Source organism: Dipodomys merriami, unplaced genomic scaffold (assembly GCF_024711535.1).
Source record: "Dipodomys merriami isolate MVZ:Mamm:240054 unplaced genomic scaffold, mDipMer1.0.p SCAF_202, whole genome shotgun sequence".
Taxonomy (NCBI): Eukaryota; Metazoa; Chordata; class Mammalia; order Rodentia; family Heteromyidae; genus Dipodomys; species Dipodomys merriami.
In genome coordinates, this window is record NW_027203405.1 from 333,732 (window position 1) to 347,096 (window position 13,365).

General features: G+C 51.8%; 1 protein-coding gene across 3 annotated transcripts in view; it reads left to right on the forward strand.

Moving 5' to 3' along the window:
- Positions 1-13,365, forward strand: part of Rnf213 (ring finger protein 213) — a 96,032-nt gene that overhangs the window by 17,699 nt on the left and 64,968 nt on the right. For all 3 annotated transcript variants that reach the window (XM_070031596.1, XM_070031599.1, XM_070031598.1), the window contains 6 exons: positions 1,929-2,123; positions 5,987-6,209; positions 6,946-7,001; positions 9,975-10,122; positions 10,392-10,556; positions 12,179-12,268. In XM_070031596.1, coding sequence (XP_069887697.1) covers positions 1,929-2,123; positions 5,987-6,209; positions 6,946-7,001; positions 9,975-10,122; positions 10,392-10,556; positions 12,179-12,268 — 877 coding nt within the window. The remainder of the gene's footprint in view (positions 1-1,928; positions 2,124-5,986; positions 6,210-6,945; positions 7,002-9,974; positions 10,123-10,391; positions 10,557-12,178; positions 12,269-13,365) is intronic.

The following is a 13,365-nucleotide window of genomic DNA, read 5'->3' on the forward strand; positions in this document are numbered from 1 at the left end:
GCACGGACTTCCCTGCCCAGGCTGGCTTTGAACCACAGTCCTCAGATCTCAGCCTCCTGAGTAGCTAGGATGACAGGCGTGAGCCACAGGCACCCAGCTTGATGTTCTATTCTGTGTTCTCCCAAACACCCTGCAAGCCCATGGTGTGGTGTGGTGGCACACACGTGCAGTTCCAGCTGCTCAGGAGGACGGGTAGCGCTCAGAAGTTCGGGGCCAACCTGGGCCACACAGCCAAACCCTACATGGAAAATAAATTACAAAGGTGAAAAGCAGTCCTACGACGCTTCCTGTGTCCCGCGCAGCTTCCCATGTGTCAGGGGGCATCGGCGCAGGCCACCGGCTGCTGCTTCCACCTCTGCCTGGGTGTGCCAGGCCTGGGGCTTGAACTCAGGGCCCGGGCGCTGTCCCATAGCTTTTTCACTCAAGCAAGGCTTAACATTTTACCAGATGGGCCACAGCTCCACTTCTGGCCTTTGGTTGGTTAATAGGGAGGTAAGAGTCTCATGGACTTTTCCCGCCCTGGGCTGGCGTGGAACTTCGATCCTGAGATCTCAGCCTCCTGAGTAGCTGGGGTGACAGGTGGTATTGGCTTGTGCCGTGGCAGGAGGGTCTTCTGACCCTGTGGGCCTGCAGGGCAGGGACGGTTCTCAGCCTTGTTTGTAGCTGTGATGATATGGCCGCCTTTCCCGACTGATCCTGGCCGGCACTGGCCTGTGGGTTGCCTGTGTTTTACTTTCCCACCTTGTGTGAATTCTTCAGCCCAGGAGGCGTAGCGGTGGGGGCACGTGGGGTTCGGAAGCATTGGCAGTCCACAGCCGGAGGAAACAGATTCCATCTCTTCTTTTTAAATTGCTGCTTTAGCCGGGCACTGGTGGTCACGCCTGTCATTCCAGCTACTCAGGAGACTGAGATCTGAGGAGAGAGGTTCAAAGCTCGCTGGGACAGCAAAGTCCCTGAGACTCATCTTTGATTAACTACCAAAAAGCCAGAAGTGGGCTGGGAAGGTGGCTCAGTGGTAGTGTGCTTGCCTTGCATGCCTGAGGCCCTGGGTTCAATTCCTCAGCATCACATAAGCAAAAAGAAAAAAGCTGGAAGTGGCACTGTGGCTCAAGTGGTAGAGCGCTAGCCTTGAGCTGAAAAGCTAAGGGACAGCGCCCAGGCCCAGAGTTCAGGCCCCACAACCGGACCCCCCCCCCCAAAAAAAAAAAACCAAAAAGCCAGAAGTGGAGCTGTGGCTCAAGTAGAAGAGCACTAGCCTTGAGCACAAAAGATAAAGGACATTGCCCAGGCCCTGAGTTCAAGCCCCCAGGCTGGCACACACACACAAACAGAACACACACACACACACACACAAACAAGACACACACACAAACAAGACACACACACACACACACACCTGGGTTCCAGGGCCCCATGATGTTTGGATTTTTCTGTGTATGTGTTGCTGAGGAATCGAACCCAGGGCCTCATGCATGCGAGGCAAGTGCTCTACCACTGAGCCACCTTCCCAGCCCCCCGTGATGACTCCTTAATCCGGCCCATGAGCCTCCGTTTGGAGTAGGCAACGCCCGTCATGGGGATTCAGCCAGGGCCCAGGATGTCGTGAGACGAGGAGCAGGCCCAGGGTGTCCTGGCTCCCCGTGTTTCCTGTCCACACACGTCCGGCGTGCGACTCCCGTGCAGGCTGTGGCCTCAGACCGCCTGGCAGGCCTGTCCCGCCTGTCCAAGCTCGCTGAGGGCCCCCGTTCCTTCCCTGGCAGGTGGCAGGCTGTGGCCTCAGGCCGCCTGGCAGGCCTGTCCCGCCGGTCCAAGCTCGCTGAGGGCCCCCGTTCCTTCCCTGGCAGGTGGCAGGCTGTGGCCTCAGGCCGCCTGGCAGGCCTGTCCCGCCTGTCCAAGCTCTCTGAGGGCCCCCGTTCCTTCCCTGGCAGGTGGCAGGACTGGCTGCAGAACCTGTGCAGGAGGTGTGTGGAGGAGAAGGTGGACTGTGGGCTGGGCATCCTGCCCGTCCTGCACTACGTCATGCAGCTGTCGCCGCCCAGAAGGGACGTCCTGAGCCAGTCGGAGGAGGCCTGGGCGGCCCTCAGAGGGATCCCCTTCCCACAGCCTTGGGACCAGGAGTATCAGTAAGTAGTGGAGCGCGTACCCAGCTCTCCTCGGACCACGGCACGGCACTGGGGTTTGAACTCGAGGCCTGGTGTTCTTGTTTGACTTTGCCACTTTGGACATCTGCTCTACCACTTGAGCCATAGCTACACATCTGGCTTTATGGTGGTTAATGAGAAGTGAGAATCTCATGGACTTTCCTGCCCAGGCTGGCTTTGAACCTGGATTCTTAGGTGTCAGCCTCCTGGGTAGCTAGGATTCCAGATGTGAGCCACTGGAGCCCGGCTGGAATAAGATTCTTAGGCTTTGCTTTTCAGAGCCCTGTGGACTCTCATGGCAGACTCCTTGCCCCTGGTGACAGAAGAAATCACAGTAATATTATTAATAATGTTCAGATTGGGGAAGCAGGACTCTGTAGAGAGGAGGAATGAGCAGGGAGCCTGGAGAAACCTCCTGGTGCAGATGTGGTTCTACGCATGTGAACTGCAGCGACCAATCGTCCGCTGCTTCCTCGGTGTACGCCGTGTGTTCCCCTGCATTCGCATTCCATGTACGAACGCTCTGAGGGGCTCAGGATGACCTGGCCTTGTGTTCTGTTTGGAGAGTGTGCTGCTCATGTAGCCAGTTCTGCCCTGGGTTTGGGCCCATTTCAAATTTGGTTTTCCCTTCTTCTCCCCATCGTGGGGCATGATTTCAGGGCCTGGGCGCTGTCCTCTTTTTCGTTTGTTTGTTTGCTCTACCACTTGGAGCCACAGCTCCACTTCTGGTTTTCTGGTGATTAATTGGAGATAACAGTTTCACAAGGCTGGGAAGGTGGCCCAGTGGTAGAATGCTTACCTTGCATGAATGAGGCCCTGGGTTCAATTCCTCAGAACCACATAAGCAGAAAAGTGGAAGTGGTGCTGTGGCTCAAGCGGTAGAGCGCTAGCCTTGAGCTGAAGAGCTGAGGGACAGCGCCCAGGCCAAGAATTCAGGCCCCACAACCAACAAGGAAACAAAGAAACAAACAAAAAGCAGTTTCACAGACTTTCCTGCCCAGGCTGGCTTTGAACTGCAATCCTCAGGTCTCAGTTTCCTGAGTAGGTAGGATGACAGGCGTGAGCCATGCGCATCCTGTGGTGCTTGCATTTTCTTACATTTTTCTCTGCCTCTGATTATGTTCTATGGCACAGAGTCGTACAAGCACAACTGGTAAGGCTTTTTGTAAAATGCCCTTACCCTTACTACAGAGAACTGTGATGGGAAAGTCTTTGGGAAAACTTAGATGCTGGAGTTTTTGGGGATCAGCTAGGTAGATACCCTGTTCTTGCCCCTTTGCGGTCCTGAACTTTGGAACAGGAACCACCCTGGTGTACATGCCAGGTCAGGACTGGACCACCGAGCTGCCCCCAGCCCCTCAGAGTTAAACCGATTTAGTCACTCACAGATTTTCAATTGTATGATATCATTGTAAAATCATACTGGAAGGGAACATTTTGCTCACCTACATCAGTTTCTCTACTTTTTTTTTTTTTAAATCAAACTACTTGAAGATGAAGAATTTGGAAGTTTTGTTATAAAACATGTGAATGTGCCTGGTGCTGGTGGCTCACACCTGTCATTCTAGCTACTCAGGAGGCTGAGATCTGAGGATCACAGTTCAAAGCCAGCCCGGGCAGGAAAGTCCATGAGACTCTTATCTCCAATGAACCACCAAAAAGCCAGAAGTAGAGGTATGGCTCAAGTGGTAGAGCACTAGCCACGAGCACAAAAGGTCAGGGACAGCGCCCAGGTCCTGAGTTCAAGTCCTGGGACCAGCAACAAAAACCCCAAACTCCCAAACTCATGTGGATGTAATGCGCACAGTGAACCTGCAGGAGGTCAGGTTAGAGTTGCCTCCTGTGACTTGCAGACATGGTTTCTGAACCTCAGTCTTGCTGAACTTATGTGACCAGATTGTTCTGTGCAGGCTGCCCCGTGCTGTTGGGGAGGGGGGAGGGGTTGAGCTGCCCCCCCCCCCGGCCCCATCTCACAGTGTCAAAGCACATGTGTTGCTGGATATGGAGGTGCAGCCTTATAATTGCAGGTCTGTGGAGGCTGAGGCAGGAGGATCTTACGTTCACGGCCAGCCTGGGCTATATAGCAAGAGAAGGGTGGAGAGGCTAGGGATGTGTTCAGTGTTTTACTGCCTGCCCCCAAATCCACTAGGAACCTGCAGAGTTTTGGAGTAAAGCCGTGCACTAAAGGGGATTCCTGTTTCTTCACTAGTATTAGAATCTTATGAAATTTAAACCAAATCAGAATGATTTCTTGATCTGTTTCAAATGCCCTTCAAAGATGCGCATCTATCTAGAACAAATGCAGCTGTTGGTCAGTCCAGCCACCCGTGGCTCATGCCTGTCATCCCAGCTACTCTGAGGATCACGGTTCGAAACCAGCCTGGTCATGAAAGTCCCTGAGACTCTTACCGCCAGTTAATCTCTACCAGAAAACCAGAAGTGGTTCTGTGGCTCAAATGATAGAGCACTAGCCTTGAGCCGAGAGAGGCTCAGGGACACCGCCCAGGCCCTGAGTTCAAGCCCCACAACTGACAAAAAAAATAATAATAAAGAGGCTGGGATCTGAGGATGACAGTGTGAAGCCAGCCTGGGCAGGAAAATCGGTGAGATTTTTATCTCCAATAAGCTACCCAGCAACAGTTGGATGTAGTGACACTGTAGTTTTGAGTAGTAGAGCACTAGCCTTGAGTAAAAGAAGCTCAGGGACAGTGCCCAGGCCCAGAGTTCAAGTCCCTGAACTGGCAGAGAGAGAAAGAGAAATAGAGAGAAGCAGAGGGAGAGAGAGGAGGAAAAGAGAGAGTCAGAGAGGGAGGAGAGAGAGGCAGAGAGATGGAGAGAGGGGGGAGACAAAGGAGGAGGAGGAGAGAGGAGCGAGGGGAAGCTGTTGGTGCTGGCTGGATGACAGCTGTAGGAAGGTAAAGGTGCTGGCGTGTTCAGAGGCTGCACACCTGCCCAGCCTGTGTGATGCCTTGAGTTCCAGCACCACGAACACTAAGGAAAGACAAAGAACAGGAGCCTTCGTTGGTATTTTTCGTAGCCTCTGTCTCTTCCTTACTCTGTGTGTTCCCAGTCTTTGGGGTGTTCAGTACAGATCTGCAGCCCACGGGGCTGGTCTTCTGAATGGTTTAATCCAGGGCATAGCTAACAACTTACCACAGGCCTGGTTTCTGGGCTTTTTTTTTTTTTTTTGTATGTACTGTCTTGGGGAATGCCCCAGGAAGGGCTCTGCCGGGCTGAGCATCCCCATGCCTGGCTTTTTTTCCCTTTTTTTTGTATTGGTCCTGGGGTTGAGCTCAGTGCCTGGGCGCAGTCCCTTGTTTGTTGTGCTCAAGGCTGGCACTCTACCACTTGAGCCACACCTCCAGTCCCGCCTTTTTTGCTGGTTAACTGGAGATAAGAGTCTCTTGCCTAGGCCGGCTCCAAACTTGGATCCTCAGATTTCAGCCTGCCGAATAGCGAGGATTTTAGGTGTGCCCAGCTGGCACTGGTGATCTTTGAGGTGAGGTCTCTCAGGTGTGGGCTGGCTGGACTGCGTTTCTCCCACCTGTGCTGAGGAGGGCAGCCTCAGATGTGTGAGCTCAGCCTGTGGTTGTGGCGGGGGCTCAAGGACCTTTGTTCCCCGGCTGGTCTTAAACTGCAGTCCCTCTATTTCTGTCACCCAGATAGCTAGGATGACAGGTTTGGGTGGGTAATGTTTTAGTGTGTCGTTGTTTGCTTTTCCTTGGATTTGTGATTTTTTTTTTCCCAGGAGGCATTGCAGTGTTTAAAGCCTGGGATTTTTTTTTCTCTTATGGCTGTGTTTCACTTTATTGTCACTCACGGCTGCCTGGATATTCTCTCCTTAGGAAACATATGCTTTGGTTCACTGTGAGCCACAAACACCTGCTGCAGGTGGACGCGTACCTCTTCCGATCCTGGTTCAGTCTGCTGCCTCTGGGAAAGCTGGCTGACTACATGAAAGACACCATTGAGTACCTGAGTCAGGAGCCAGCTCAAGTCTTCGACTGTTTGGTGGGGGCGCATTACCAGCTGCAAAGACTCCGAGAGATCGCTCCCCTGAACATGGAGGTGTGTTGTGTGGAGGCAGACAGGCCTGCTCAGCAAAAGAGGGGGAAAGCTAAGGGCCGGAGGGCCGTGGGTAGGACTCACCAAGCACTGCGAAGGCCTGTGTTCCATCCCCAGCCCTGTAAAAACATAGATGTAGATTCTTATCTGTGTGTGTGTGTGTGTGTGTGTGTGTGTGTGTGTGTGTGTGTGTGTGTGTGTGTGTGTGTGTGTGTGTGTGTGTGTGTGTGTGTGTGTGTGTGTGTGTGTGTGTGTGTGTGTGTGTGTGTGTTGGCTATTCTTAGGACTTGAACTAAGGACCTGAGCTTTTACACTCAAGGGCAAGCGCTTTATCACTTGAGCTACAGCTCTGCTTTTGCTTTTGGTTTGTTTGTTTGTTTTTTTGGTGGATGTTGGGGCTTGAACTCCAGGCCTGGGCTCTGAGCTTTTGTGCTCAAGGCTAGTGTACTACTAGCTGAACCACAGCTCCATCTCTGGCTTGATTGGTGATGAGTCTCTCAGACTTTCCCACCTGGGCTGCTTTGAACCAACATCCTGACCCTTCAGCCTCCACTAAAAATGATGATAGAATTTTACAACCTGAATTTTCTTGGTGAAAGACAGATTGGTACCTGTGTACACTGAGGACAGTGTTGGTTAGAAGCAGGGAATAAATGAGTTACCGCTCTGGGCTTACGTAGCCTTGTGACACCCTGCGGTGCTGTTAAGTTGTGCTGTTTCTCTCTCTCCCTGGCCCTAGGATGTCAAGGCTGTTTTGAATATGCTGTTGAACCTCCTGGACATTTATCAGCACTTGTAAGTAGAAGAGCAAGCCATGGCCGCTGTGTGCGTGGTCCTGTGGGGGTCTGACCACAGCGCCTCCTGTGGTCTCTGTGGTGTACTGCTGGCTCCAGTTTGATTGGGGAAGTCATAAACCAGTGCACCCTTCAGTCTCTTATCCAGTTACACAGTTTGTCGTCCAACTTCAAAAGTGGGGGAGGGCGGAGCTGGTGCTGGTGGCTCACGCCTGTAATCCCAGCTACTCAGGAGGCTGAGATCTGAGGATCGCAGTTTGAAGCCAGTCCAGGCAGGAAAGTCTGAGAGACTCTTATCTCCAATAAACCCCCAGAAAACCAAAAGTGGTACTGTGGCTCAAGTGGTAGAGCGCTTGCCTTGTGCTGAAGAGCTGAGGGACAGCGCCCAGGCCCAGAGTTCAAGCTCCACGACCGACAAAAAGGCAGGGGAGATGGATAATGTCAGTCGACTGCTAAGATTTTCTTTTCCTTATTTACTTTTCCTATGCATTTTTTTACTTACCTTAACATGCTCATTGTTTATGTTTAAGATACAGATTTATGTTTTCATCCTGCATTTCTTAAAGACCCAGAGTGTCTTTTTTTTTTGTTGTTGGTCGTAGGGCTTAACTCTGGGCCTGGGCGCTGTCCCTCAGCTCTTCAGCTCAAGGCAAGTGCTCTACCATTGGAGCTACAGAGCCACTTCCACTTTTATGGTGGTTTATTGGAGATAGGAGTCTCAGGTCTTTGAACCACGATCCTCAGATCTCAGCCTCCTCAGGATTACAGGCGTGAGACACCAGCACCCAGCTTCAGAATTTCTTTTTCTTTTTTTTTTTCTTTTTTTGGTCTGGTCATGGCGCCTGAACTCTGGGCCTGGGCGCTGTCCCTCAGCTCTTCAGCTCAAGGCTAGCGCTCTACCACTTGAGCCACAGCGCCACTTCCGGCTTTTTTCTTTTTGCTTATGTGGTGCTGAGGAATCGAACCCAGGGCCTCGAGCATGCAAGGCAAGCGCTCTACCACTGAGCCACCTTCCCAGCCCCAGCTTCAGAATTTCTTTTGCGTATAATTTATTTCATATGAAATGTTCAACGTTATAAAAGTATGATATAGAGGCTGGGAAGGTGGCTCAGTGGTAGGTAGAACGCCTACCTTGCATGCATGAGGCCCTGGGTTCCATTGCTCAGCACCGCATAAACAGAAAAAGCCGGAAGTGGTGCTGTGGCTCAAGTGGTAGAATGCTCACCTTGAGCTGAAGAGCTGAGGGACAGTGCCCAGGCCCAGAGTTCAGGCCTCATGACTGACCAAAAAAAAGGGGGCAGGATGTAAATTAGCCACTGCGCAGGGCTAACATGGCAGATTTGTTGGTTGTTTTGCTTTTATCGGCACTGGCACTTGAATTTAAGGCCTTGTGCTCCCACTTGGCTTTTCTGTGCACAGTTGGTGTTCCTCCCCTCGATCCACACCTCTGCTTCTGGATTTTTGCTGGTTAATTGGGTTTTTCTGCCTAGGCTGGCTTTGAAGTGTGAGCCTCAAATCTCAGTCTCCTGAGAAGTTAGTACTACAGGCATGAGCCATGGGTTCCTAGCTATAATATTGAGTTTCGTATTCTTTTTAAGTCAGGTCAGTTTAAAAGAAAAATCAAAGATAACTTTGCACAATTGTCTGAAATAAATTTCTCCTGTACCTTTACAACCAAAATGCACAAAAATGCAACCTGGAGGGAGTTTGGGGACATTGTCAGCACTGGCTTGTGGTTCCCACACCTGCCTCTCAGGACCGTCACGATGTAGGTGGCACTGCCCGGGTCTGGGGTCCGTTGGCATGTACATGTCCACTCCTGTCCATGCCTGACCTGTGGGTCAGGAAACACCAGACCTGGAGATGGAGAAATTCTACAAGTAGAACGTGTGTGTGTGTGTGTGTGTGTGTGTGTGTGTGTGTGTGTGTGTGTGTGTGTGTGTGTGTGTGTGTGTGTGTGTGTGTGTGTGTGTGTGTGTGTCAGTGTCAGTGTGTGTGTGTGTGTGTGTGTGTGTGTGTGTGTGTGTGTCAGTGTCAGTGTGTATGTGTGTGTCAGTCTTAGACTTGAACCCAAGGGCTGGGTACCATCCCTGAGCTTTTTTGCTCAATGTTAGCTCTTTACCTCTTGAGCCTCAGCGCCACTTCTGATTTTTTGGGTAGTTAATTGGGAAGAAGTGTCTCATGGGCTTGTCTATCTGGATTGGCTTTGAACTGTGACCCTCAGGTATCCCCCCATTTCTTATTCTTCCTCCCTCCCTGTGTCTCCTTCCCATATTTCTCTGAATGTTTTTTCCCCCAAAATTTGTATAGTATCTTAACAATTAGTAATACACATTCTAGACTTTTTATTATTTTATTTTATTTTTTTTTTGTGGGTCCAGTCGCAGGGCCTGAACTCTGGGCCTGGACGCTGTCCCTCAGCTCTTCAGCTCAAGGCTAGCACTCTACCACTTGAGCCACAGTGCCACTTCTGGTTTGTTTCTTTTTGCTTATGTGGTGCTGAGGAATCGAACTCAGGGCCTTCTGCATGCAAGGCAAGCGCTCTACCACTGAGCCACCTTCCCAGCCCCCTAGACTTTTTTTTTTAGTTTAGACTGGATACACATTAAAAGAACCTTGTTGGCTGGGAAGGTGGCTCAGTGGTAGAGTGCTTGCCTTGCATGCGTGAAGCCCTGGGTTCAATTCATCAATAGACAGAGAAAGCCAGAAATGGTGCTGTGGCTCAAGTGGTAGAGCCATAGCTTTGAGCAAAAGAAGCTCAGGGACAGCGCCCTGGCCCTGAGTTCAAGCCCCAGGACTGGCAATAAATAAAGAATCTTGTTTTCTTTCTACATGGGTCACGAGTTCAAGACTGATGGGAAATGTTCAGGTGTTAACCTAAAGGAAGTCCCACGTGCCTGCCCTTAGGCCTTTCCTGGGCAGGCCGGGTCACGGCCAGGGGTTCCCTGACTTGATCCTCTCCCGTGTGTGGCAGGGCTCTTGGGCAGACCCCCTCCCAGTCCTCCTTGGCTGTGGGCCTGCAGCTCCACCGCATCGTCTGCCAGAAGACCAAGCTGCGGAGTTTGTTCGAGGTGCCCGCCTTGTCCGCTCAGATCCTCTCTGTCATTGTGTCGCTTGTGGCGGTAAGTGCGTGAGTGGCGGTAAGTGAGCTCCTCCTGTGCCCAGGAGACGCACAGGACTGTGTGCAGCTTCTGCTTAAGAAGCTGGGTTGGAGTAGGGGGTAGGCTCAGCCGGTCATGTTCCATGCTCGCTTTGGCTCTGAGCATCAAGGATGTTCTAGTGGCTTCTGGGGTGGGGTAGGGGAGCAGCCCGGACACCAAGTGCTTGTCCTAGATGGCGGGAGGGAGCAGCAGGCATGGGGCCGCACAGTCAACCCGATCGGTGTCCACAGGACCAGGTGACGGGGGAAGAAGCCGGAGCCACCAGTGTCTGCGTGCCAACAGCAATCCAGCAAGCCCTGGACACCACCAGGCTCTGGCTGAGCCAGGCATTCGTATACAAAATGTTACAGGAACGGGGATCCGAGGTGCAGTTCGCTTACCCCAACGAGCTAGAAGTAAGCCGAGTTACCTCATCTCCAATTACATAACAACAAGCGGAAAGTGGATCTGTGGCCCAAGTGGTAGAGCGTTAGCCTTGAGCAGATGAGCTTATGGACAGCGCCCAGGCCCTGAATTCAAGCCCCCAGGACCAGTACAAAAATAATTAAGTATATATATTGATGGCACTCTTATTATTCAAATCTGAGGCAATTTGAATATCAACCTACATAGGGAATGGATGAAAACTTACTGATACTTTGAATCTAGTGTTTTAGAGGAAAAGGTAGAAAAGAAAGGCCTATTTAAGTCAGTGCCGCCATGTAGAAGAAGTTTGTCCTAGGCCAGCCAGTCCCTGCCAGAGTAGGCCAGTGGTTGGGATGTGATCTCAAGACAACGGGCAGGGCACCCGTCCACCCAGGTCCTGTGGCAGATTACAGTGTGATACTAGGGGAAGAGAGCATGTTCACTGCAGAGCAATCAGGTGGATACGTCCCCGGACATCAGCCAACAGCAGGCAGGCCTGACGGGCTCCTCAGCCCGGGCTCCGAGGGCGGCAGCGGCCAGCGGTGCACAGCTGGGCAGCCGTGGGAAGGTGTGGAGACTTGACCACCCCCAACCTACAAAAGTGCTTCTCTGTGTGTCTAACCTAGTAGTGCTCATCACAGGGAGTAAGTTAGATCAAGAGGCAATCAGCAAAATAGCCCGGAAAGAAAAAGGAAGAAGGGAGGAAGGAAAGAAAGAAGGGAGGGAGGGAGAGAAGGAAGGGAGGAAGAAAAGAAGGAAGAAAGGAAGAAAAGGAAGGGAGGGAAAGGAGAAGGAAAAAAAGGAAAGAGGGAAGGAAGAAAGGAAAGGAGGAAGGAAGGAGAGAGGGAAAGAAGGCAGGCAGGCAGGCTGTACACAGGCAGGCAGAGGAGATTTTCTAGAAAAGAGAAGCGATTGCTAATGCAGGTAGCCAGCTGCCTCCCAGAGGCAGGCAGGCAGGGCCCAGCGTGGACATGTGCACACACGTGGTCCGAGGGCCGCAGGGGGACACGGGCTCAGGTGCACAGCAGCAAGTGGTGTGAGGTCGCAGCTGTCTTGAGTGGTTCTGCAGTGAAGAGCGTGGTGCACACGTGTGTGCGCGTGCATGCGTGTGCGCATGGTGTGGATGTGTGCTGTGTGTGGGAATGTCATCATGACAGGTGATTGAACCTCAGGGCGTCCGCGTCCCAGGACAGGGGTTGTTTGCTATTCTGGCAGCTTTCATGGGTGGGAATTCTCTTCCGTATGTGGGGAATTGTTCATGGACACTAGTGGGGAATCTGCAGAGCCAAAGCCAGTGGCACTGGGGAGGAAGTGGTGGCCTGGCCGGGTGGAGGCCTCTGCCCTGATTTGCCCCTGACACAGCTCACTGCAGCCAGAGACGAGACAGAGCCCGGGTATCTGTCTGTCCGGTTTCATTTTTGCCCAGGCCATCCTGGGCGCGAATACCCTCCCACCTCAACCCCCCGGCAGCCTCGTGGCTGGCCATCTGTCCATCTGTCTTTCCCATACTGTGGCTGGCCATCTGGCCGTCCGTCCGTCTTTCCACTTCCTTCTCCCTGTGGCAGCGGCTCTTGGCTGTCCCGGTGCTGATCACTCTGCGTGGCTTTTGCAGATGTGGCAGCGGCTGGTGGAAATCGACTTTCCCGCGGAGTACGGCTGGAAGGACGCACTGCTGACGCTCATGGAGGAGAGGCTCAAGCAGGTACTGAGGTTGGGCCCGCCCCTCTGGGGCTGAAGGAGCCCCGATGAAGCCCGACCCCTGGTAACAACAGAGGTCCATGAACGGCGCGTCGCGTGGACAGGCTGACCATCCCGGGCACGGGGTCGAGGTTGGCTGCTCTTCGGTCCCTCGATGGGCTCTCACAGCCCGAGTGTGACTGGTGAGGCCCACAAAGGAATGAGTTCTTGTCACAGCAGAGACATGGCCCGAGGCCCAAAGCCTCAGTGGCCGGAACCTCAGTAATGCCCACCAGAAGCACTCTTCATTTAGAATGAAGGCCCAGGACCCGCGCAGAACTGTTTTTGCTTTTGTTTTTTTGGTCGGTTGTGGAGCTTGAACTCTGGGCTTGGGCGCTGTCCCTCAGCTCTTTAGCTCAAGGCGAGCGCTCTACCACTTGAGCCACAGTGCCACTTCGGTTTTCTGATGGTTCATTGGAGATAAGAGTCTCACAGGCCTTCCTACCCGGGCTGGCTTTGAACCGCGATCCTCAGATCTCAGCTTCCTGAGTAGCTAGGGTCACGGTGCCCACCTCAAGCTGGTTTTTATATGAGATGAGACAATTCTATATACTTACCCAATGGGTTGTTTCTGGGGGGCAGGGAAGAAACAGAAGCACAGAAAATAACTGATTTCTCAAACTTCACCTTTTTAAAATTTTACGTTGTTTTTTTTTTTTTTTTTTTTTTTTTTTTTTTTTAATTTTTTTTATTGTAGAGATACTATACAGAGGGTTACAGCTACATGAGTGAGGTAATGAGTACACTTCCACTTCCTCTTGAACATTGTTACCCCCTCCATTGTTTTCCCCCTACCATCCCCTCCCTCCCTCCCTTCCCCAAGGTTCTTTTTTTTTTTTTTTTTTTTTGATCGTGATTAAGTGATTACTTAATTTCCGGAATTTCACAGTATTGTGGAATAATGATGCTCATTTAAAGTCACAAGTTCATTCTAACTTTCCTGGAGCAAATTGTCTATCACAGTCTGTAATATATAACGGTGCTCATATGTTATATACCATATATGTGATCAGCAGCATGGGGATATTTAGTAGTGGTTCAACCAGATGAGTGGGAGTTCTT